This window comes from Pagrus pagrus (assembly GCF_965226575.1).
Source record: "Pagrus pagrus genome assembly, chromosome: 20".
NCBI classification, from domain to species: Eukaryota; Metazoa; Chordata; class Actinopteri; order Spariformes; family Sparidae; genus Pagrus; species Pagrus pagrus.
Window position 1 is genome coordinate 16,574,017 of NC_140207.1, and position 26,655 is coordinate 16,600,671.

Below are 26,655 nucleotides of genomic sequence, written 5' to 3' on the forward strand. Positions count from 1 at the left end.
CAGCTAGCGTCGAGATTTGAAGCTCCTTTCAAAACAAGCGTTTGTATTCCATCAGTCAGAAAAGAAATGGGAGAGGATACACGGGGTTTCCATTGTGTTGGCAAATGTAGAAACCCAGAAATTAACGCATATGTAAACAGAATGCAGAACTTCTATCCACTGTATTTTTAGTTATAATCTCGCTTGAAAAGGGAGTAGGAGTATCAAATTATATGAATAGAAAGTCAACGTAATTGGGAAAAAATGGTTCAACAATGTCTCAATATCACTTGGAAGCCACAGCAACAGTTGACTCATCCTCCCCTACTGGATAATCAGTTGCGTCTGCTGTGTACTGTATCAGTATTGGGATCGGTGTTATCTTATTCTGCCATAATATGTATGCGCTCTCCTACTGTTTCCACACCCACCTCCCATTGAAAGCACATTATCCACCAGAGATTTCACATCTATTTTAAAAATAATAGTGTTTTTCTTCTTTCTCTATTCTGCCGTACAAAGCCTCTACAGGGCGAGACGCTGTCACTTAGCAGTGTCAATGCGTCTGAATGGGGAGTGTGAATGTGCTGACTGAATGTAAAACCGGCAGAAATACTCATCAAACGCTACATGTCTTTAGGGCCTGGCTCAGTATCGATTGCCTGCAGATTGCATTACAGTTGCTCCTTGTGCTTAATTCTGCCATTATGGTGCACTGCACTGTTTCATAAAGCTGCATCCAAAGAAAGTGTGCATGTGTGTTTACACGTATTTTCAGCAAGCGGCTCAGAAGGGACCACTGAAGAGGAGTGAGTGGGCAAAGAGAAAGGAGAGACTAATGGCCTTCTTCACTGGGGATGTTAAGGTAAAGGCACATGCACTGTACATGTATATACACTGTATGAAGGATGTGTTGCTTTTTCTAGTTACAGGCCAAAATCTCATGCTTAAAGGGACAGTTCACACCAGAATTAAGATGTTTCTCATACCTGAGGTGCTATTTATCCATCTAGATTTATTTTCTTATTTTTTTTGGGCTATTGTGTGAGTTTGAGTGTAGATATCAGCCACAGAGATATCTGCCTTTCCTCAAATTTAATGGAATACATTTTATTCAAGATAATCAACAGACTCTACATACTCTACTAAAAAGAAAAAAAGCTTGCTAACATTGGAGCTTAGCTGAGAAGTACGCCATTTTTGTTTACATCCTTGTCGGTGAGTAGATACACACTTCCATCTGCGCGGTGTTTTTGCTGGCGCATGCAGTTCGGTAAAAAAGAAAATAGTTCTCACATGAAACTTCTCACAACAGAGTCTGTGGATTATTATGACTAACTGGAACATGATCTCAGGAAAAGAGACATCAGTGAAGAGTTTTTCAAATGTATTCTTCAACACAAGCCGAGCGCCATCGACTTCCATTATATTTGAGAGAAGGCAGACATCTCTGTGGCCATTATCTCCAAAACTCGGCAACTCGCACCAAAATAATATAAAAAGTAGAAATAGGCAGGCTTGGGTCGTAACAGAATACATGTAATGGGATTATATAATCAGGATACCAAAAAAGGTAACTGTTTTCTGTGAAAGTTACAGGAAAAAAAATGTAATTAGATTACTGATACATTCAGTAACAAAGGGGATTATTAACAGGATTACGATTTCAAAATAAAGACTGATTACCATGCACATATAAGAAAAACAAACACACAAGTGTGTATCCTGACAGAAAAACACTTTATTTGCATGTGTTTTGTATTGAATCCAAAAGTCATGGAAGGTGATCGAGTTACATGAGTTAATATTGTTACATGATATTGTGATACTTGGATTACGTTACTGACTACATTTCTTAAGAGGTAATTAGTAACTGTGTCAGAATACACCTTTAAAGTAACCCTCCCAGCCTTGTACAGGTAAGAGTAAAAATATGTATTTTAAATTTTGGGGTGAACTGTCCCTTTAACTGCTATTTTTTTTCTAAATGTTTCATTACCGCCAATCAAAGAAAATAATAATGTCTTACATTATAATTCAGTGTGATGTGGTTTAAATTAAACTGTCAATTAGCTGATAATGTAAATGAAGGCCAACGCATTAACAATGTTTGTTAACACATCCACTTGAATTTTTCAAAGGAGCCTCATTCACAAAGAGACGAGACAGTCAGAGGAGCGCCACAGCAGCCCAGACTGAACACGCTGCTTCAGTGGTGAGTCCAGCCCATTTCATATTTCTCTCCATATGTACAATTGATGTCACATGACTGTAATCATTAATTGTGCGAAAAAGCATTTGTATTCCCACTGACATTCGAGGAGTCATGTAATTCATATGTCCTCTGCATGGCTTCTCCCGTCGACAGGCATTGCATTGTGGGTAGTATGGCTCCAGGGCGCAGAAATCTGTCCATGTCATTGGGCTCGGAGGCGCATCAATTCTGGGTCCATCCACTTTAGTCTGAGATCACACATCAAATCTCGCAGCGAGAGCCCCGCGGGCAGTCAGCTTAGCATGTTTAAGTTTTTAGTAATTATGGACTACCATGCCGGCTGACATGATAAAATCAAGAAACTACTGTACACATCAGTATCTTCTCTCGTGTTTGGTTGTTTCATGGGTGGGTGGTAGTCGGACACCAGCTCTGTCAGATGAATGTGGTTCGGAGTTTAGCGAGATGACCTCCTCTCGACAGCCTTGAACCCTGTAAATTCCTTCTGATATCAATGGTGGGTGGCTATTAGACATGGGAGACTTTCTACGCATCACCTAGGGCTACATCTGCCTGAAATTTAATGAGAAATGATTTCACTTTTTCTCTCCCCACGCCTATGAACGAGGGAAAAAAAATTAAAAAATAAAGAGAAGAGACGCGGAGCTGACTTGTGGTTTTTGTAACAAATGTGTAATTCATTTGTTTCCACTGTTTCTGATTTAATGGAGGTCGAGTAATTGCATTAGGAAGCGCATTGTGCCTTGTTGTGAACTGATGAAAGCACATGTAATACTTTTGATAGGCGAACAGAGAGGAGGGAGAGAGGGAGAGAAAGGAAAGAAAGACCCAGTGCCTGCCTTTGATGCCGAGCATTTATTTGCTGAATTATCCTTCCTTTTACAAGCATCTTATCCCCAGTCACAGGCAGGCCAGGGCCCCTGTGATATTGCTTTATTTTGAGGAATTAAGAGAGGTGGCGAGGAGACAGAGTGAAGCAACCGCTTATTACATTACCACTGATAAGATTGAAAGGCCGAGAAAGGCAGAGAGAGAGTGAGAGAGGGAGAAAGAGAGGGAGAAAGAGAGAGAAAGAGGGACCCAGTGGAAAGTGTTTTGTTGTGGTGTTATTAGATTGCGCTGCTGTTGGCTACAGAGTGGAACAACAGAGAGTCCAAAATGCAGGTGGCTGTTAACAGGGTTAGCTCCTCATGTTCGTGTGTGTTGTATATGTTTGTGTGTGTAGCAGCGGCACCATTGAAAGCCCGTCACTCAGAGCGCTGGGGGAAGGCCAAGAGGAAGCGACGGCCAAATACGGCCAGATGACAGAGCTCCCAGAATCCTCCTCTTCGGCGTCACGGCTGTGGCAGGTGAGATCTGTTTGCGGCTGTTGACTGAGAAACGAATCCGTGGGAAAGCACACAAACAGGAAGTGACATACCCCTTAATCCGAAAGAAGGTTGTTTCACAGGAGGAGATATTGATCCAGAAGTGCTTCCAAAAAAAAAAGAAAAAAAAAAAAGGAGGCAGGGGTGTTCAAAAACAGTGAAATGATGTAATTATGTGAAATCCTGTGATGAATGGGACCTGTTAGAGAATTGGAAAATCATATCCCTTTTTTTTTCTAGTTTTTCGAATTCCTTCACTCCTTTCATTACACCGACGGGAACTGTATGTGCACATGCCTACACAAAGGCATGCACAGGCACTATACAGCGCTAAGCTAAAGGCTTTCATATAGGGAATGCTAACCATCCAGCCACAATATTTTTTATACAGTCTATAAAGATTTTTTTCCCCCGCCTTGTGTGAATGGTGTTTGTGGTTTTAGGAATCTAAGTAGGAGGGAGAAGGAGTCTTTGGAGATGAAAAAAGGGGAACAGAGGGAGAGGAGAGAAAAGAGAACCAAGTGGGGAAAAAGAGAGAAGGAAGCTGCAGCTTTAGCGGTAGCATCACCAGCTGTGGGAGGAGTGTGCTGTTGTGTTGCATCTGGGGATGAGGCTGCCATGCCACCGTGCTGGCTTAAAGATGTAATGAATCTTCAGTCGGGGGCTTTCCTTCCAGGGTGACAACTGGCTTTGAGGAAGGTTGTAAATGCAGGGGAGATTGTGGTATAATTCCTCAGACTGGCGTTTGTGCCCCCCAGTCACCATTCGATTATCTCCCAAATTGCTGTGTTTCACTGAGATAAAGATTTTTTATGGCTTGCTGACTTGAAACAACCGGCACAGGCAGAATAGGGGGCAAAAGAGGGAGAGGGAAAAGAGAGAAAGGGAGAGAGAGAGAGAAAGCAATGGCCAAACCTGCCACGCATAGTAATTTCCTTTGGTAAATGACAAAATCTTTGTTTATATGACATTTCCCTAAAATTACTGCAGCGAGATGAATCTGAAATATAAAATGTCACATTTGGCATGCAAAACTATGAAAATATATTTCTGTGCAAAATTCATGGAGGCATTTAATTTAGAACGTGTTTAATAACTAAGGCAGCCTGCATCAGTAATCCTGCCCGGAGGTCCCAAAAAGATTGTCATATTTATTCTCTCCTTTCTTCACCCCCCTCCTTCATTCCGAAGCCAAAAAATTTTAAGGGTAAATGTTCATTGTTAATTAAGATTTACTAATTAAAATGAAAATAATTAACGAGAAAGCTTAATCTCTGAATATTAGCCCATACTTAGAAAGAAAGGAAGTTTTTGTATGTGGCATTTCCTGTCTCTATTAAGAGTGCATTTTGTGATCAGTCAATGTGTGGAAAGCCCTGAAAAGATATTTCAGCGAAAGGACGGCCGCTTGCCAGCAAAACCACGGAGGATCCCTCGCTGGAGCCTTTGATCTCATCTGTAGGAGTGCTGTAATGTTATGGCACTTTAGGCACAACTCAGGCTTGGGGCAAACAAACCACCTCTGATATGGAAAATTGGCTCACTTCACCTTTTACCTTCGCCTTGCTGTCTTGACTGTCTGTTACGCGACTGTGCAAGCATGTGGGCCAGATAATAACAATACCTCTTAAAGACATACATAGTGCAAATTGGACACCAGTGTGATTTTATTGTTTTGTTGTTTCTTTGCCTCTTTTTTTACTCCTTTCTCCTCCTCCTCCTCTTCCTTTCCGGTCTGCGTGCATGCATCTCATTCCAGTGTGGGGGTTTGGAGGCCTCCATCACCTCCTCCCAAATGTGAGATGTGTGGGCTAAACCGCTTTGCCACCAATTATACTAATTTCACTTCTGCCTAAATTGTTTTTGTTGTTTTGGTATGCAAAGATGCTCACAGTGGGGAGATTGAGGGGCATTACTGCGGGGCTCAGCACACACCTTCCCCCCTTGCAGGCTGGCAGAGCAATGGGCACCGCCAGCCGCTGCTAGGTGAATGTGTGTGTGGTGTCTGTGAAAGGGATAGGGACACTCTCAGTATACTGTACAGTAGAACAAACAGTGGAAACAGTGTATGAGTGTGTATGTGTGAGCACATGTAGCCCCTGAATGCTACTATGCCATCGATTGGTATTGAGGGCTTTAATTGCCAGACACTCAAAATTTGCCTTAGGGAGTTGGTCAATACGGGGTAAATTTGAGTACATAAAATAAATGGGCATTAAGAGATGCAGCTTAGATAATCAGCTAAAAATAAATACCTGCACTTAAAAGAGGGAGGGACAGGATAGGATATGATGGATTGGAAGGAAATACGATGGGATGGGATGGGATGGGATGGAATAGTGTGGGATAGGATAGGATAGGATAGGATAGGATAGGATTCAGAGGTGGAAAAAGTACTCAGATCTTGTACTAGACCACAGTGTAGAAGTACTCAGACACAAGTAAAAGCTCTGCATTTCAGTTTTGTTTTTATTCTAGTAAAAGTATAAATGTATTAGCATCACAATATACTTAAGTTCCAAAAGTAAAAGTACTCTTTATGCAGTATTCTGAATAGTGAATATTATGTTTTTGGAATTCTTGATGTATTAATATGTTCAACACTTTCAAGTTGAAGCTGGTGGTTTAACTACTCTATACAGTTTAGCAGATGAATTTCCCATCATAAAGTATAATCTTAAGCTACAGTATTGTAAAGTAACTAGTAACTTAAATTGTCCAAGCATTATTGTGGAGTAAAAAGTACAACATTATTATCAGTGGTGTAGAAATATAAAGTAGCAAAAAATGGATATAAAAAGTTCCTCAAAATTATGTATAAATACAGTGGTTGAGTGAATGTACTACACCACTGACACTGATGGGTTGGTATATGTATGTTAGGATGGAACAGAAGAGGAAAACAAAAGGAAATTATGGGAATTGATCGGTTAGGATTAGAGCAAGACGGACACTTGTTTTTGGGGCCGATGCCGTTATCAATATTAGGAAGTAAAAAATTCCAATAATGACATTTAGGCTGATATACACACATCTTTTACAATGATCATTCAAATGTAGTTTTCTAACACTTGTAACAAAGATATGTATCAGAGGCAAGATATTTTACAGTTAGACAAAATACTTTATTGTCTAAAACAATACCAGTGCACTAAAACAGTAGACTTGCTGGAAATGTATCAATTATAAATATCCGAAGCATCTTTTTTTGAAAAACAAAATCTTCATATTGGCAAATATTGGACATTGGACAACATTAATACCAATAACAACATATCTGTGATAGGCCAATATCAGCTGATTTATCAAATGGGCTCAAGGATAGCAATCTGCCAACTTGATTATGATATTTGTTGTACTAAAGTGGTCTGATGATCGCAGTTAAATTCAGGGATAGAGGTCATGAAAATAATCAAGACCCATATTCTGAGGCCCCTAATGTCCATATAAAATGGCAGTCTGCCCAGTAATCTTGGCCTCTGCTAGATGAACAAATGGCAGGACAAAATGTCCCACCAGCCAAATAATGGATCAACCAACATTGCTAATTGAAGATTAAAAAAACATACAAATGGTGATAAAGACCAAGTGACTCTGTTTAAGCCAGATTGACTTTTCATTCAGTGCTGTTCAACAGATGCCATAGGGGACAAAAGACTGAATATGCATTTATATTGTTCTCTGATTATGTTTCAGAAAAACACTAAACGTTCTAGCCAGCATACCCTGTTACTCATCCTAAGCCCTAAAAAAGAGGCACATGTCACCCAAACAAACAAGCAAATAAACAACAAGTGGGCTGATGTAGCCTGAAGGTTAGTGGGATGAGCTCGCTACCAGGAGGTTGGCGTTTTGAAACTTTTATCTGAATGGGCAATGTGGCGGGGGGGAAAACAAATATCACTCTCAACTTCGATAACAAGCGATGCTGATGTGCCCTTGAGCAAGGTACTTAACAGAGATCAGTAGATGCAGGCCTGCAGCTGTACTGGGCATGTCCTACATGTGTGACTGTTTGACTGCATGTGGACAAAGACACCTCCCTTGTTCAGTAAACACCTGAAATAAACAAAAAAATCGACTCCACCCAAAAGTGTGGACTTGCGTCATCAAATATGTATTTTTGGGGATTGAAAGCAATAAATAACTCTTTAGAGGTTATCAGTGCTTGTCTCACACAGTGGCTATGCTGTTTTATCTCCAGATGTGCATCACAGCTAATAATACAGGGGAAAGTTTTTTTTACTTTTCTGAGCCCACAAGGCAAGGAGAGTGGATTGCTGATGAGAAGAACTGTGAAAAATGGGGGAAGTGATAAGTAACCAAGCTTTATTTACATAGCACTTTTCCAAACAGTAGTTACAAAGTGCTTGACAGAAGTAGTAGTGCAGGGGCAGTGCAGATTAGATAACATAACTGTTGGCAGCATTTACAACTGTAGTCAATACGGTAGCCTCGCAGTGTCAACAAACTGTCTTAGAAGCAGGTTAGCTGTTTACTTAGGTAGGTGTGTGATTGCTGTAGCTGATGTTTAAGTGGTAACTTGCAGCATCTGGCTAACAGACTTAACAGCATTAGCTTGATACAGTTGACGAGCGCAAATAAATACTAACACTTTGGTCTTACTGTGATTATTTTCAGGATATGTGTCTCTGATAAGATACTAATATCTGTAGAAGGTTGTCCTGTTTCAATTCAGATGTGGTGTGACACAATGTAAAAAATACACTTAAAAGGGTTCAAATCATATACTTAAGTCATGATTAACTAATACATGACTCCTCATGATTTAATACATGAATTAATATAGGACATATCATGAATTCTTGTAGCTCACCATGAACAAATTATCAAGTCACCATGATTATAAGAGATTTGTTCACACTTAATAGATTTTGTTGCATATCAATAATTGTATGTAGAAACTGTGATTAACATTTGCTAACTGATGATCTTGTAAGTGTGAACTAATCACATAAAGCCATTCATCAGTTAACCATTACTTAGATATATGAGTTACACACTTTATAAAGTGTTACGAATATTGCAATCAAATCTCGTGTTCCTCATTTTGTATATTACAGGTGAACTACAGCACCACTCCCCAGCCTGTGGAGGTCTGTGTGTGTTGCCTAAGAGCCACCAGAGACAAACTACCCGGGGGCCTCTACACTGTCAGTGTGTCCCTTCACAGCCGTCTCGGGGGTCCAGCTCTGACATGGTGCAGCGAGAAAGAGCAGCGACAATGGGTGGTGTCCACCGAGCCAATCAAGCATCGCGGCCGCTTCTACGACACTGATCTGCACATTAACCAGAGCCTGTTCATGGTGAGCAGTTTTTTTAAGAGATGTTGGACAAAGGCAGAAAATTGTACAAGCTAAAATATGAATGGTACTGGGAAATAATACAGAATACATCAAAAACAACAAGCAATCAAATTCAGTTCAAATAGTTTTCTTTAATTTTAAAGAGCATTTTATGCTAATTAAAAAGCATAATAACAAGCAACTTATGCCAATTTTCAGGTCCATACTTTTATTTTGGGTGTCTACTACAAAATGTTTACAAGCTTTAATGTTTAAAAACATTATTTTCTTTATTCAACCTCTGTCTTAATCTTTAGTACCTGTCTCTTTAAGCCCCCCCCCCTCCTGAAAAGCTCAGTCTGCTCTGATTCGTCGGCTCTCACAGGCCTGAGCAGGGACCGCCTATCGTGTTTTCCGGATTAGCTCTGCTGGTGTTTTACAACCGCATCTGTGCTGGGGGCGTGGCTAAGGGCGGCGACTGAATAGTTGTGACATCACAATCTTACAGAAGTCCTGACAGCTTGTTTGAAGACAAAGTTTCAGAATACGGGCTGTGAACAATTCTGTGTGGATTTAGCATTTTTATACTTTGACAGTGTTTATATAGCACCTAGACCTGCTTTATAATTAAAAATATATGCAAATCTCACTTTTATATATAAATATGTATGTATGTATGTATGTATGTATGTATGGATATATAACCAACCAGTAATTGGTTTGCAGTCACATTCACAATACAGATTGTAGACTTGAAAGGGAACAGAAGTGACTCTGGCCACTAAAGAGATCTGCATTTGCAGATACTGGTAACATGTTCCTTTCCTCAGTTGACACTAATATGTTTTTATTCAACAAGGAAAGGACCGAATCAGGTTGTGATTTGTTACTGTGCAATTTTATTTAATAACAACCCCTTTATTGATATGATGCTTGGGGACGCTGCTTTGAATATTTCTTTTATTTTTGGGGGAATAAATATAAAACATGTCTTATCTGAAAGTAATTTTGACACTGAGTTACCCTTTATTAAAACACGCTCACTTCCAATGAAATGGACAAACCCTTTGTTGCGAAATTCAATGGAAAATTTTAGTAAACCGCGATCTTAAAAACAAACAGTCCTCCCAGATTAAAGCAAACAATAAAAACATGCTGTACTAATACGACAGAACCTACCATACTGCATGTTGAGTCTTTTATTTTTGCCAAAGCACTTCCAAATTCATCATCCTCTTTCTGTTGTCCTTGGTTTCATCAGTTGCAGTGAAGATGGAGCAGTTTCTAGATTGAAGGGGTTATGAGAAGTTATATTGCTGTAAAAAGACGGCATATGAAAATATGCCACACACAGCCCCTAGGTTTTGCTCCGGGGATCTCCATATGAATAAAACAACAACTTTTTCAAACATGACATTTAATCCATGCATGTAAATCAAACCCAAGATCAATTATTCATTTATATAAGGAAGTAATGTTTTATTGGAATGAAAATGAAGTACAAATGCATTGAAAAATTTAGTGTCTGTTCTACATGTCTTTGAGTTGAGCTGGATCGGCGGGGATAAAAGAGGACATAGAAAACTTCGGCAGAATTGACTAAAATGTAATATTTTGGGAGAGTATTAAGAATCTCAACCTCCATTTCCAGTGCATAGTAAAAGACTCGACATGTTTTCACATTTGGTCCTTTGGATGAAACAACACAGCAGATTACATTAGATGAGATCTATGCACATTTCACAACCACTCTCCTAAACCTCTTGATATGAGGGAAAACATCCTCTATAGAAGCTGCGCTAATCTCAAAAAACCCACATAGTCGTTTTAGACGGCCGATATTGACCAGTGGATTAGAAATCTCTGTTTAGGTTTATTCACTGACGATGTGCGCACAGTACCAAAGACTCACAAGAGAAACCTTAAAACAGAAGCCACTAAATCCAGTGTCCCTCCTGATCCCATAGAGTTTTGTTACAGGCTCAGAAAGGGCTTCTACAGTGTTCTGATGGCAACTCTAAAGGCCTTAGCTGGAGCATTTAGCACATGTGGACACTGTCAATGTGCTGGTGGGCGTATTCATTGAGCTCGAGCCTCCTGATAATATTGTCTCCGGCTCCCATCAAAACATAAAGAACGGGGTAAAAGCTGGCACAAACTGAATGCGGACCTGGGATCTGATTCAGAGGTAAAAAAGGTTTAAGTATGGCATGCTAAATGCCTCATGTCACTCTTCCTTCCCTCCTCTCCTCCTCGCCAAACCCTCGGCTGCGCTTTATAGACAAACCTGTTGTTGTCGTCCTCATTGATAGCGGTGGAAACGCTGATCAGATTTGTCTGAGACTATCAGGATTGGCTTGGATGTTTTTCTCTCTCTCCCCTTGCCCACACTATAGCGTGCGATTTCAGGAGTGCTTGCAGTGCCTTCTAAGAGGAAATGAGGAATTAGTGATGGTAAGGGGAAGCCAGGAGCTTATTTTCCTTTCCTTTCCTTTCCTTTCCTCCCTCTCTCTCCTTCTCTTTTTTTTCATTCGCCCTTTGTCTTGTGTGTCTGGGTTTGGATTTAGACAGAAACAGTGCAGTTCAGTTGGAGATGTCTTGGATATGCTGGCAAGTGGGAACACTTCTGAGAAGTCGGGCTCACAGTCTTTGTGCAGTTTTTACACCAAATGGGAAAATGTGCTGTATAAAGATTCCAAATTTTAATATTAAAGGGGGATAAAGAATGAGTGAGGAAGACAAGAGGAAAAAGATGAAAGGTCCAAGGAAATGCATATGCAGATCCATGAATTTGTTCTTGTTTCTCTTCTACTTTTTTTTTTTAATCTTTTGTTGGTCATTGAGGAAGAACTGAGTCATCTTGCACAATGATAGTCACTATTTTTCTTCACTTCTTTTGTGCACACATGCGCTCTTTTTAAAAAAAACAAAACAAAACAACAACTATAAAACATCAGTCTGTTTTGAATTAAAGAAGATGTTTCTAATGGCTTAAGCGGCTCCTCCTGCAAACACAGGAAGTGAGAAAACCTCTGAAGCACATCATCCAGCCTCGCAGTAACACTTCCCACGTACACATATGCGCCAACGAGCGCACATGTCAGCATGCAGGCACGTCGCACATATGCAATCGCGCATGCACACAAATTACTATTTATGCGGGTCATATTTCTTACAGTAAATGAATAATATGAAATATCCTCAATATCCATAATCCGTGATATTATGCCATAAATTTGTGTCCTGAGTCAGACACTACTACCCATCATTTCGCAGGTGCATACCAAAAGCAGATTATCGGGGGGGGGGGGGGGGGGGATACACATGATTTATGTGTTAAAACAAGTCCCCTGCGTTTTCCATTACAACTAATAAAGGGATAAAATATTTCCACCCAGTGATGGATGAAGTGGCACACACCTCACTGTCAGTTCATTTTTTAAGCAAACCCACCGCTCTCCGGGTAAATAAGAATGTATGTGTTTGCCATCGACTGCTAACCACTAACACTTTTTGCTTCATGCGAGATACCCTTAATGTCATCAGTGTGATTGATGGCGGCCTCACCGCGTTGCAAATTCACTAACTGTCAGCTCATAGACTACAACGGAAATCCCAACTTCTCCTCCACCCTGCGATTGATGCAGACAGTCTTTATCATTCCAGCATCTCCTTTTAGGCAATTTGCAGAGCCGGACGGGTAAGAATGGCAGTTAAAAAGGCTCCGAAAAGAACATGGAAATAAGTTCAAGGAGGATTCAAGTCTAGGGTGTGGATTAAGTGGCTCCCTGGGGGCTCCTGTCCTGTTTGCTACCCTCTGTGTGTCTGTTTGCAAGCAATATGCTTGCGTCGATGTGTCTGCATATGTGTGCATACGTTAGTGTGTGGGCCTGCAGGCATGTGTGTTCACCTGAGTGGAGCTGTGGCTGACCTTACACCTTTATGTGTGTCTGCAGATCCTACCTGCCGCCCGTGAGGTCGTCCCCTCCATGGTGCTGGTGTTCAAACTGATCGCACTACCAGGACACGGCAGCCACATCAGCTCTGCGATGGCTTGGGGGGCATTTCCTGTTTGTGGGCCGAGCCTCGGTCACGTCCAGGGCAGGTGTGTCAAAGGCAGATCGAAGATAGCTGTCGGACCTCAAGGAGTTTGTATTTTTGTATATATAAGTATTGTAGGTCAATAAGCCACCATGAATCCCAGCAAAATGATCCTGTTTTGATGTTCAGATCGAACACCTTACGTGTCTATTTCACATTCACTGCTACTAGACATCACACAAAAACAAATGCCTCAAACGCTTCATTTTATCAATAAGGTTGGAAAAAAAGAAAATGCATGCTGCTCACAAAACTCAGATCAAACTCCCAAACTATACAGTGCTGATCAAATATGGCTAAAGATTGTTGTTAATGCTGTATAGTAGTGTAAGTGTACTGTTTGGCTAATATGTGAACGTCTGTGACGCACATGCAGGCTCGCACGCACTAATATACACTATACACACATAACCTTTAAGTTTGAAAAAAAAAAAGCAATCTTACTTGCTGAGCGGAGTGCTCATGTCTACTTTGCTCATCGTACATCTGGTTGTACAGTGACTATTACCGGTTATGTGTCATTGACCCAGGTTTAAAACCCCTCTGCTCAGGGGGGAGCCCAACACACAGGCGGACCAGTTCAAAACAATTGAAGCCCTCATCTCCTCTGATCTGGACCACTGGCTGTGCAACCTGTACTTTCAGGTGTGTTTGTGTGTGCGATTAGGAAACATGTGAATGTATGTTCTCTAATGAAGACTCTTATTAGACGTTATTATTATTTTATATTAATTGTGTGCGGGTATGAGTTATGGTGTTTAAGATTTAATCGTGTGCCTGTATTTTTCCCCCCACTATTATTTGGGAGGCAGGATGGTGGTTCTGGGTAGATGGGGGTTGAATTTTTTGGGTTTTTCTATGATAAAAAGCTTTTGCAGAGCAATTGGAAATTGGCCCCAGAGAGCAAACAAGAACCACATCTTTACCCAGCCATTCCGGATGCATTTGAGCTGATGCATTGATTAGATTAGTAAACATCTTAATTGAATTAAACGCCAGAACAAAGCTCTCTGTCTTGGGTTTGTCTCTTTATTTGTCCCTTGGACTGTGACATGTTGTTTGTATTACTCCATTATCATTACTGCTGCTTTGATTTCTGAAGGATGTAAATAGCCACATTTTTGTGCATGTTTGCGGATGTACAGCGCAATAGGATGTACAATACTCATATTAGTCACAATTACGCTCTTAATTGAATTATTTCATGCCATTATGGCACACTATGACAAATACTAAAAGTTAGCTATGTCTGCAGTTTGATCACTAACACCTGTAGTGTAATTACACGCACATGCTGTTTTCCCAAAACAGTGATGATGCAATGGAACGATATGAACATAACTGCTGATGACATTAACATGAAGAGGTTATATTAATGTTCACTGAACCCACATGTAGACCTCCAACGCACCCTCTTGTTTGTGGTGTTTCAGGTAAAGAGGCTCCCTTCTGGAACATCTGGGGGGCCGGAGCGCTGCATCGCCCGATCAATACTCCCTCCTAACCCCGCAGTCATGCCCCAACCTGGGGTCCGTCATGAGCAAACACACGGCCAACTGCCACTCCAGCCCCAGCCCCCATCGCAGCCCCAGCTCCGTCCTCACCCCATTCATCCCCATTCCCAGTTGTATCCCCACCAGCAGCCACACGCAGGCCCCAGCAGAGGAGCAGGAGAGCCCGCTGTGGTACACTCTCACCGGGGGTCCCCTCTCCACCTGTCAGCTGACTCTGCTTGCTCTTCCTCATCTCTGCCAGGTAGGGGTTCAATGTTAAAACCCCCGACTATGCCACAGTGGGGAGAAAATGTCACCCTAATGTCACAAGCGCTGGGATGAGAAGAATGGCAGGCCTCACTAGCAGCAGTTCTTGGCTGACGTGGATGTGCTCGAGGGGAGGGTTGGGTGGAGACAGCGGGCCAAGCTTGACAGATACAAGTGAGATCAAACAAAGGATGTTTTCTTAGTTAGATTATATGTAAAAAGCCAACAGAAACACTGTAGCATTAGTGTTAGTTCAGGCAAATGTTTGAGCAGCAAGTACAACACCGATAGACCTTGAACATAATCAAGATAAGATAAAGATAAAGCTTTTGGATAATACCACCACTTAAATAAGTAAACACACCCTCTTCAGTATGATGCCATGGGAAGCTTTATATAATCTAACACAAAGTTTGACAGCATTTTGAATTTAGTTAGTTAGTTACTAAATTGTACTGAAAATATTTGCATGATCTACAGATTAGCCGACACACACACGTGCCACACTGCTTAATACTTAATACTGCCACCAAGCTTTTGTGTGTATCCTGCTGCCATGTTTAAACTTGGCTTAACTTAATTTTGCCACTTAAATGTTCAGACAGTGTAATTGAGAATTATCAGCAGGCACTGTGCCACATTTACATTCTTGTAGTGACTGTTGTTTAATCTACATATTCCAAAGGAACCTAAACTACACAAAGCACGGCAGTTGTATTATTATTGTATATTACATATCATGCTCTGGATTTAAAGTACTTACACTTTTTAAATCTTTTTGTAGACTTTGTAGATGCTTGCATGTGTTATAAGATAAGGGTGAGGTATAGATAATGTTCTTTTTATTAGTATGAATATCATCTGTGTAAAATGTGTCAAAATCCTTACTTCTCGGGTGGCCGACGGGATAAAGCGTGCTGACAATCAGTTGACATTGTATCACGTACTATGGACTCTTGAAATGTCATGAACGTTGTTAAACAGCCGTGGTTTGGTTAGGTTTAGGCCCAAAAAATACTTGGTCAGGCTTTGGTTCCAAAAGTACTTGGTTAGGGTTAGTAAAAAATCATAGGTACGTTACGTCACTCATGTAGTGTAACGTATTTATTCTGTAAAATGCTTCTCTTACTCTTTAAATAAAATTATCAGAAGCTCAACCTACAGCATTAAACTTAGAAGAGTAGGGCCACTGACCAGGCTGCTGTATTTGACGCGCTGTGGTGAAAATGTGCTGTAAAAACATATTCTGTAAACAACCTCTCTTGCTCTTTTGATCAAAAACATTGAGCTGAAGCTAAATTTTTATGCTGTTGTGTATAAAGTTTTCTAATAAATAGTAAATATAGCAGCTCTGATCAACACATATCAATTTCAGGCTTAATTTAACAATTTCTGGTTTAAGCACCGCCCATTCAAAGTTGTTATATGGATCCAGAAAATTTAGTTGGTTGAACAGATACAGATAATGGCGTACTCACTGATCCCTATTAGACAGGAAAACCTCCACCAAGGCCCAATAGTCCCAGAAAAATACAGATTTCTGAATTATAATTTCAAATAGTACTTGAATACTCAAGTTTTAAATGTAATCTGAATTTCCTTCATTTTTCATTATTTTTTTAAGAGGCACTGGGATACAGAATGAAATGATTTGAGATAGCAAACAAACTACTGTAGCAACTGCACAGTGACTCAGGGGTGAGTGCTGCTTTACAGAAAGAATGGTCTTTCTGTGTGGAGGTTATATGTTCCCCCCGCATTTTGTGCAATTTTCCTTCAGGTGATCTGGTTTCCTCCTACAGTCTGAAGACATGCAGGTCAGGTTGATTTGAGACTTGAGATTCCCAGGTGTGAATATGATTATGTTTCCATGTTTTAGTCCTGTGATGGACTGGAGCTTTTCTTTCAGTGCATACGCTCCGATACGATCCTGAATTGTGTCCATCAGCCGTTCCGACGTGGTTGCCCTGCTTGTGTGGTGGTCCAGGCCAAGTCATGCCACGACTGTGACCACATATGGGGGTGGCTAATGACTTCTGTTAATAGTAATTAGAATCCACTTCCTCATTTTTAAAAACATGCTATTCTCGTTTCCCACCTAGTTTGAAGTCATCCAACATCCCAGCCACTGCCAGGAATCAAATACAGGCTCATTTGGTATTGATCTACTACAAAGGCGACTGGCTAGCTTCTTTGTTATTAATACATCCCCCTTTTTTTCCTTCTCTTTTTTTTTTTTGCACGCACAGCTCATCTTTATTTAACAGTCCTCAAAAGTTTCTGGGGTGCTCTGCTTTAAACATCACACAGGCTTTTTAATTACAAATGAGTTGTGACAGGTCTGCTGGGTAGCACCCTGGCCCATTTTAAACGTGATGCCGGCTGACAGCTTGGCAGTGTTCTCCCAGCACTGAAACATGTGGAAGAAATTGGTCTTTTACATTTCACAGCTTGTCGCTTCCTCCGCCGACTGACCTGTGACCCCCCACAGAGATCCTAACGCCCACAAGGGAAGTGTCCCCAACGAACTGACTGCCTTTCCAGAGAGGGGAGAGAGAAATAGGCAGGGAGGGAGGGAGGGAGGGAGGCACTCACTATGGGAGATTTATGTTCTGCCACGCAAGGCAAAAGGTACCCGGTCGCTTCAACACACACGGCTGCATACTCCGGCACACACACACTCTCGCAGCCAGGTGAGGAGGTTGCTTGGGAAGTGAACCCGATCCGTAAGTGAAATAGTGGATCAAAAGGTGTCCTGCACAACACCTCATCCGCCGTTACCTAAGCCAACCTGACGTTTGCGCCGCATTTGCATACAGATCCGTTCATTTTGCATTACCTCTGGAGCGAATTATGCCGTTCAGATGGGGGAGATTATGTCAAGGTTGCGGGGAGCGATTGGACGGACAACTTTAACCTAACCAAAAATGGAAATCCAATTCAGCGCAGGGAAGAAGAACAAATTATCCCCTGTTCCTCAGTCCTCTGTCAAGTCTGGGGGTTTCAGACGTTTCCTTCCCATTTCATGCCTCTCTGTTTCTGATGTGTGCAGATCGCTTTCTCTGCGCATGTGGCGCCTGGATTTTCCTCATTACCCATTTGTCTCAGAATCGGGACAAGTATACGGAGACCTCTTGTCACGGCGATAACGTACACACACAGCAGAGCTTGACAGTGAGACTGGAAGTTTGTATTCCTGAGGCCTTAAGTTAATTAATCCCCGTAGAAAAATCACAGTGTGCGGTGAGGTGTCTATTACAGAACAAAACCTGACATCCCAATCCGAGATAATAACTCTGACAAGTTTTGATCGAGAAATCACAAGATTACTGTAAGTGCCATTGTGCGGGCATGGATGGTTTTTGTGTTTCAGATTCACTTGCTATTGGATGATGATAATTCTAATTTACCTCAGCTGACTCGTCCAAGCATAACGAAGTGTATTTGGCTTTTTAACGTAGAGATTAGCTGGAGGCACACTGGGTTAAGTGACCTTTCACATTAGCTGAATGATCCAGTTACGTTGGGTTTGTTTGAACCCAAATGACTAATTAGATTAGTGTCTTGTTTCATGATCGCCTTTAGTGGATCACTATGCACACAGATGATTCTGCCACAACTGTATCACTGCTTCGTTTCTCTGCAGTTTTTTTTTTCTTTTACAAATGCATCGTAACATCCATCCCCTTGAGCACCGATGGTGATTTCGAGGATTTCTCATCTAATGCCTTCTTTGGACCGATGCCCCGCACTTTCAGGATGTGCTCCGCTCCAGGCCGGTCCCAGTCATCGGAGTTTGAAAAACCACAATGTTACATCATACCCTCTCAATCAGTCGCACTGTGCATCTCGCCGATTAATTCAACAATGTCCGGATTCCAAATGAATGGGTTCAACCTTTTGAAGCCTGTTTGCAGAGATACTCATGTAAGTGCTCACAGTGGGTGTGCAAAAAACAAGCCTAGAGGACTGCACGTGGGGGACGGATACAAGAGCGTATGGGACAAACACACCCAAAGGTGACAGCGCCTTGCCTCCAAAATGCACTGAGAACCCCCAGTTTCTGTGTGATAAGACAATTGCAGCCTTTGTGAACATTATTAAGACAGATTTGACTTTCAAGAGCGACAGACTTCACCAGTAAGAGTGAAAAAGTCTTCAAACGACACACTAATATGCACATATCAGTGTCTGTTATTGTCATTGAAATGCGATGGATTACAAGAAGATAAACTCTTGTGGGAAACGACACCAGATCCTCACCGTATCGTAGCAACTTTAACACAAACCCCGACATGGACTCAGGGGTAATCCGTGAGTCACTGACCTTCGATCCCTCTGTAACTTCGGACCAGTCATCAGGCAATTAGGGGCCTAGGTGAGCAAGAGCCGCCATCTCGGCCTGGTTGCATCTCGACGGTAACACACTGATGGGGTCTCGACAGTGTTATGGCCTTCAGGCTTTTCTCTTTTCCTTGGTTTTTGTGTGTAAGCAAGACCGAGAAGAAGTGTGATGAGTTATGTGTTTGTGAGGTACACTCATTTCTATTGCTACCCTTGAAAATGTTTGGGCACGTATGCAAGTGTCTACATATTAATATCTTTGTTTATACGCCTTTCTGTGTGTGGGTGCGTCAATGCAGCGTATGCACCGGATGAGTATGTGTGTGTGTATGCGCTGGTCTTAACACAGCTCAGAGCGCAGCAGGATAACAAGGAGTTTGTTGTTGGCCTTGAGTGCCCGGAGAGGCTGGAGTTGTGGCAGCTCCAGCGCTCCGAGTTCACAGACGTAGCCCTCAGCTGTCGATGATGTCGAAGCTGTCGATGCTGCCTCCGCGCTCATTCTGGTTCCACAGCGTCTGCGCATTAGCAAGCGGGGCCCGGCGTAATGAGTGTGTGCATTTGTGTGTGTGTAGTCTGAGAAAGCATCCTGATCCATGGTGGTCCAAGTCTGTGGTTGCTGTTTGGATTGGAGTGTGTGTCGTTGTGTGTGCGTGGAAGCAGCTGGCCATGGGCTGCTTTGCTCTGTCTGCACAGCAAACACACTTTTCTGAAATGTAATAATTGCTCGAGTGCACTTTTACCCAGAATTTGAGCAATAAACTATTAAAACAATGCACTGCAATTCAGTGAAAAATGGTTGATATATAAAAAAGTTAGAAATGCAGAATTTATTATCTTTCTGGGTAAATACAGTCTGAAAAACTACAAAAATGTTCTATTTTGTATATTTGGCCGAAAAAAAGGTCTCTGACTTTGCCCTTCTTGGTACAATCCATCCCCCCCTCACTTTATAAGCACTTTTCCATCTTTGACATTTTATTTTTGGCAGACATTTCTTCGTTTTTTTAATGCATTTTCGGAGTTTAAAAGTTCAGGCGTTGAGATTTGCCTGATGTGAGACTATTGGAATCTTAATGCTGACACAAAATTTAGTATATAGTTATGTAATGTCATGAAAATGTAGAAAAATAATGAATTATTTCATCCCTAGAATAGAACAAATATAACCTTATTACCTTGTAACTGTAGGCGCTCCGAATGCTTACCAGCAAAGCTGCGGTAATTAAAAACTACATCTGCGTTAGGATGAAATCTGATTTCAGACTACCTCAAAAATAGCAATGAGCAGACTCTTCCTGCCATTTAAGTACATTTAAGCTGTCAGAAGGATTTCTGATGCGTTGCCTGTATTTAAGTTATTATTACTGATATATTTAATCCCGCAGCAAGAGAAAAATTATATCATCGCAGAGGTTTCCATATGTATTATATAGATGTGACTGGTTCCACGGGGGGAAAAAAGTTTCACATAGTGAGATTTTTACATGTATCAAGCTAAGGTTTACTTAATTACAACCTCCAGGCAATGCAGGAACCCTTTTTTAAATTCTGTGAATGTTAATATGCTAAATAATGCAGATCTCCGACTCTTCAAGCATGAGACACACATCTGGCGGCTTACCATTTAAATTACAGCAAAAAAAAAGAAAAAAAAAAAAAGAAGAGTGAGACGGATAGAGAGAGAAAAGAAAAAAAGAGGGTTAGGATGAAAAAATACTTCAAAAGTAATTTTCCAAAGAAGAGAAGAATGGGGGAAATGTATTACAACCAAACTTAATTTCTTTTTCGATTTTTCATCACTTCTAATTGCATACATTAGAGCGTTGAGGCTGGGAAGGTTCAGCTCTGAGATTGTGGGAGACAGAGATGACTGTGCAGTGGGAGCTCCAGAAGTTAACACTCCTACTTCTCTCTGTGCAGAGGAAAATCAGCCTTTGTTGCTTTTTTGCAGGTCTCCAGATAGTAGACCAAAAACACATTCGCTACCTGCCTAGGAGTAGAAAAACAAGACAAAAGCAACACTTGTAGTGTGTGTAGCAATGCATAGAGTATTTCACTTGTACAATGCAAACAACAGATTTTCCAAAAGTTACTCGACGTCATTGCAAACCTCCAGTTTTTAACATTTTTGCTGAATTTTAAATTAATTTTGCATTACTAAACGTAAACATTATAATTTTTATTGTGGTTTATTAAAAGGTTTACAATATATTTCTTTTTTTGGATAGTTCATCAGGACTTTTAACAACTCACAATCATTTGGATTTGCAGTATAAATATTCCTCAGCCACCCTTGATCCTCACTATGATTGCCAGATGTGGTTTGCAAAAAGAAAACAAACACGAGCCTTTTTCTTTCTTTTTCACACTTGCTGCAAATTACTTCTCTCTCTTTTTTTTTTGGTGATGCAGGGAAGAATTCCTCCTCGGGAGCCATTTCTGGAAACACGGGAGACAAGAGTGATCCATGCAGGGAGAAAGCAGAGGGTGGGATTCACTACAAGGTAACACTGTGATTTAAGAGAAAGTGTTCCCACCCTTGAAATGAGCACCCTCTTCGCTTTTTCCCCTTTTCCCTTCCCGCCCCTCTCTCTGCGCCCCTACACACACCTCCTCGGCTTATTATCTGAGATTTGTCAAAATACATTTCACACTAACAGGTATTTTTCAGCCTTCAAAGCCAGTTTTGATCTGCTTGACAAGCCAAAGCAGCTCAAATTCTGTGAAATCAGCAAAGCCAGCCAGGTCTCCCTTTTTTTTTTTCTTCAAGCCGCTCTAAACACGCCTCTTCCTGTGCTACAGAGGACTTAAGCTAAATTAATCAAAGCCTGCATGTTACCTGCCATACTTTGAAGTGGTAATTGCAAAATTACTCTGTGTGCTGATCTGGCATTGCTGCCTCCCGGTCCGCCCCTGCCATTGTGCCTCCGCTGCGGCCTTTTGTTGTTGTGGTGTTATTGTTGAGGTAGTTAGAAGCCTATGAGCAAGCCTCCGTCTGTCACACACATATACACATCCTCCCCTCCCCGCCTCTCTTGTCTGCCCCCTTTTATTCTTACTAACCTCCTTCTCCTGATGTACAAGAGGCTCTTCAGACCACCATTAATCAGCGATGACCTGTTAAATAAATGAGTTTGTTGATATGAGGTTTTATTTCTCTGCAGCCTCTATAGACCATGTTTTTTTTTTCCTCTTCTCCTCTTGGCCCTATCTTTAAAACCTTGCTAACTCTGTCAAATGTCGTGGTGTGGAACCCAGTTGTCTAATGATTAAGTGGAGTGATCTCCAACCTGCCCCAGCCTGGGAGCGCCAGGGATCAGATTTCAACCCTTCAACCTGCAGTGCAGGCCTAATTAAAATGAATTTTCTCCAGGCGACCACTTTGCCCACAGGGCAGGAATCCAGCTATATACGGAATCCGCTCTTAAGGTATTGCATTAAATTTATTGTGGGGAGACACCGGAGAACATTGCGGTTTATATATCTCCTGCATTTTTTTTTTCTTCTCTCTGCTTTCTTTCCCGCTCCTTTCCACCTTTTTATTGTGATCATCACTCTGGAATCCAAGCTTGCATTGGCAAAGATTGCCCTATGAAAACGGATGGAGCTTTTATGGGGCCCTGCCCATTTACTACTTCCTGGGCCTAGTTTATCTCAGAGGGAGAGACAGAGAGAGGGAGACGGAGGGGAGCGAAAGATGAAAAAAATGAAATGAGAGACAGGGGCGGAAGAAAGAGAGAGGTTGCTTATTCCAAACTGTGGATCTCATTAACATACATCAGTGAGTATTTCACAACTTCAAGCAGAAAGGCACTAAGCCCACCCAAGGGCAACACAGGCAGGGCTGACAGGGCCAGGGAAAGCAAGCCGTTAACATGTTGGCGGCTTAACAAATAATATCTGCTCCCAAGTACCTTGGTGAAATATTTAAAACCCCACTTCCTAACTCCATTTGACTGTGTTTATGACGATGACAGTAAACGACTTGTGTGGAAAAAAACAGTGCCAGCTGCTCAAATATCACATATTTAACACCACCGTCACTGTATGCATGTTTCCCAAATGAACTCAACTTGAATGATGGCGTGCCGTATGCGATTTTGCCGTCATTCTTGTCTCGTGTCAATTGAGGCGCGGTTTGAGATATAGGAGAGGCTCCAAAGTGCCACGCACACTGTCACTGTCACCGTGTGCATCCCCCAAGATAAATTCAGAGGCCTGTTTCCTGCTTTGATTACAAATGACATCCGCATGTGTTCTCCCCGATTCCTGCTCCTCACAGAAGAAGCCAATCAAGAAGACAAATAGCTGCGGCCCCAGCATGAGCGGCAGCAGCGCACCGCCTCGGCAGGCAGACAAACAGAAGATGCAGCCTTCAATGGAGAACCTCTCCACGGAGGAGATGGAGGAGTATACATTCTCCCTACAGTAAGTCTCACCACTCATTATCCTGCCTGAGTCTTGCGAAATTCAAGCGGGTGGGGGGGGAAAAAAGGAAAAACGTGGGTGACAACCGGTTTCAGTGATGTGCAAGGCATCAAGCAGACAGACGCTGACAACAAAATGTGCCTAGAACACCTCCTGTACAGATATAGATACAGTAGTCACATGTATTTCCAGGGAAATCCTGACTAAATGGAGTTGCATCTGCTATAGCTTTAATCTTGTGTGGCGCAATTATAATTTGTCAACATAAACAAGTCACAAGGAAAGTCATTTTCTGAGGCTTGTGGCCTCATCTATCCTGGAAAAAGAGAGCGTTGTACTGCGTGAGAACTTTGTTAGAGAGAAGGAAAATTCTCCTCCCCACTTCATACTTAGAAACACCAGCATCCCCCACGAGCCTTGATTAAAACACAACTTTTCCACATTTGTTTTTATTAAAGGTGCAGTATGTAGTAAAATCTTTATTGATTTATTTTCATGTTTAAACACACTAAATAATTAAAAATACAAAGTGACCTTAAAGGACAGCACGGTTTCATGCTGTTTTACTTTGTTTATATTTTCTGGAAACTGCCAACTTTTTAGCTTCAGTGTTCAGGGGACTTTGTTTTTCTTATGCACTTGTGGAAATCATAAATATTTCTGAGTTGATATTATTACCCTATTAATATTTTAAATATTACCTTTCTGAGTTCCTGAATTTCTTGTCCAAAACTACATAGTGCAGCTTTAACATGGACTCAAATGTCCAAAATAATACAAAAAAATGTGAATTATAAGTTACATTTCACTTTTTGGTCCACAGTTTTAAGATACAATAACAAGTCGTATTCAAACTAATTTGGTTTGTAACAACACGGCATAAGTAGCCAAACCAAGCATTGCTCAACCTCTACCCATTATGTCACTATGTGGTTTATTTGTTTTCTCCTCCTCTGCACAACAAAAAAAAAGGTTTGGAAAAATGTTTTCCTCCTCACCGTGGCTCACAGCATTTGATTTTAATGAGAAAACGGGGATGTATGAAATATAAACAAAGCAGGAAGCAGAGAATTTCAAACACCTTGGCCAAATGTGGTAAAAAGCAACAAGGTGCAGCAGCCCTGTGCGCCCATGGAAGCATCGAAATAGGCTATAAGCAAAATTGCTTGTTTCAACAAAAAAGTCACAGGTATTTGTTTTTATTTGAACGTCAACTAAATTAAGGGGAGGGGATTACCACACATACTACTACACTAGGGGGGAGAGAGAGACGGAGAGAGGGAGCCCATGTGTGTGTGTGTGTGTGTGTGTGTGTGTGTGTGAGCGAGGCAGAAAAAGAGAGAGCTCTCCCTGGAGATTTAAAAGTACCCATGTTTCCTCATTTCTGGGAGTTGGTAATTTATAGCTGCTGGTCACATATTAAACAAGATCAGAGACTACTCCCTGACATCTTCTGAACATACTGGGGGAATTCAAATGATTACCAGCGTATCCTGCCAACAAATGACGACACAGGGACTATCTTGAGGGAGAGCGAACACAAAACGAAACACTAGAGCCCAGGCAGGATGCACACAAAGGGACACAATTAAATGGTTTTCACGATTATTCATAGTGCCGCTTTTTACCTCTGAGCAGTCGCCGGGTTCGGTGAGATGAGACGTTTCTGTCAGTTATAGGTACGGATTGTATTGAGTCGGAGCCCCAGCGGTTCCCTGATGCCCTGTGAAGGTGCTGCTGCTATTGATTTCATCTTTACAAGCACACACATTACAGTGTCTCCGAGCTGAAGGCTGCTTTCTTGCCCTCGCCTAATCAGAGCATTAGAGAGATACGGTGCCAGTGTTGGCTTTCACAATGAAGTTAAAGACACTGCAGCCTCAGAGTCGTACCCTCACCCATCTCTCCCACTGTGCTGTTTGACTTATTCTGGGCTCCTCCACATCACCTGAGGACTGACACAGATGAAAGGGATTGTTTACTGATTTTTTAAATTTTTTTTAATTTTATTTGCCGTACTGATGTCATCTCCATCTCTTCTGGCATCTGTTGTGTGTGTGTGTGTGTTATAAATGCATTCGCGCACGTGTTATGTGCACATCATTTCTTCTCTGTGTACAGTACTGTATGTGTGCACACGGCTGTCTTATGTGGGGTGAGGATTCACACTGCAGTGATTGAGGGATATTACTGCCATCTATTGAGCCACAAGAGACTGAGCTCATTGAGATTTTTATAGGGCGTCCCGGCACAAATGTGCAAATCAGATGCTCATGCAATATTAAGCAAAACACTTAGACACAGGGAGATTCAGTTGGGGTGGTCTGAGAATCACAGAAAGATCTTTAACACGATGCATTCATTCCCACAGTGTCACAGTCAGGGGTGTTTTATTCACCGAGGAAAATAAATGTAAAGCAATGTGTCGGAATGAAGCATCGTCATTGTCTCACAGGTCTCCATGTATGTACAGCACACATAGTTATAACAAGAGTAAATCTCATGTGTGGACACTGCGGGCTGCGGCTGCAGGTGTGACTTCAAAGTCTGACTTTATGAACTCAACTTAACTGTAATAATGTTACATGTACAGTATGGCAGCAAACCGTTTCTATGAATGCATCTATAAAAGTTGGCACAATGTATTTAATGTTTCAATAACACTTAACAAAAAATAAATAAAACCAAAAATACATTTTCTGGGAGCTGTTTAGGTTTCCATTATATATGATTTTATGCATAAATAGTTATAATTATAATACATTATAATATAAATAATATATTTACAGTTTCTGTTTCAGGATCTTCTCTCTGCTTTTTCAGAGTTCAGTCATTCGATTATTTTCATTTTTTTTTCTAAATATTTATAGTTGTGTTTGATAATCTCAAAAGCCCATCTATCCCCTTGAAAAAAAGAAAAAAGCCTACATATATGGAATCATAATAACCGTAAACCATAAATTACAATTTCAAAGACAACACAGCGCACCTTACTGCAAGTATTGACAATTGCAAGTCAATTCTGGGCAAATGAAAAAGACTATGAAAACAAGCCAGGAATGATTCTTCTTCTTCTCCTTCTTTTTTTTTTTTTTTTCAAGTTCCTATGCTGCTGCTATCTGTTTGAACATGCA

General features: G+C 41.3%; 1 protein-coding gene across 1 annotated transcript in view; it reads left to right on the forward strand.

Moving 5' to 3' along the window:
• Nucleotides 1-26,655, forward strand: part of ofcc1 (orofacial cleft 1 candidate 1) — a gene marked incomplete at both ends in the record, with an annotated part of 192,902 nt that overhangs the window by 105,850 nt on the left and 60,397 nt on the right. The window contains 9 exons of the mRNA XM_084341132.1: nucleotides 758-844; nucleotides 2,121-2,194; nucleotides 3,441-3,564; nucleotides 8,667-8,909; nucleotides 12,845-12,993; nucleotides 13,520-13,634; nucleotides 14,423-14,744; nucleotides 21,506-21,597; nucleotides 23,376-23,521. Of these exons, the coding sequence (XP_084197258.1) occupies nucleotides 758-844; nucleotides 2,121-2,194; nucleotides 3,441-3,564; nucleotides 8,667-8,909; nucleotides 12,845-12,993; nucleotides 13,520-13,634; nucleotides 14,423-14,744; nucleotides 21,506-21,597; nucleotides 23,376-23,521 (1,352 nt within the window). The remainder of the gene's footprint in view (nucleotides 1-757; nucleotides 845-2,120; nucleotides 2,195-3,440; nucleotides 3,565-8,666; nucleotides 8,910-12,844; nucleotides 12,994-13,519; nucleotides 13,635-14,422; nucleotides 14,745-21,505; nucleotides 21,598-23,375; nucleotides 23,522-26,655) is intronic.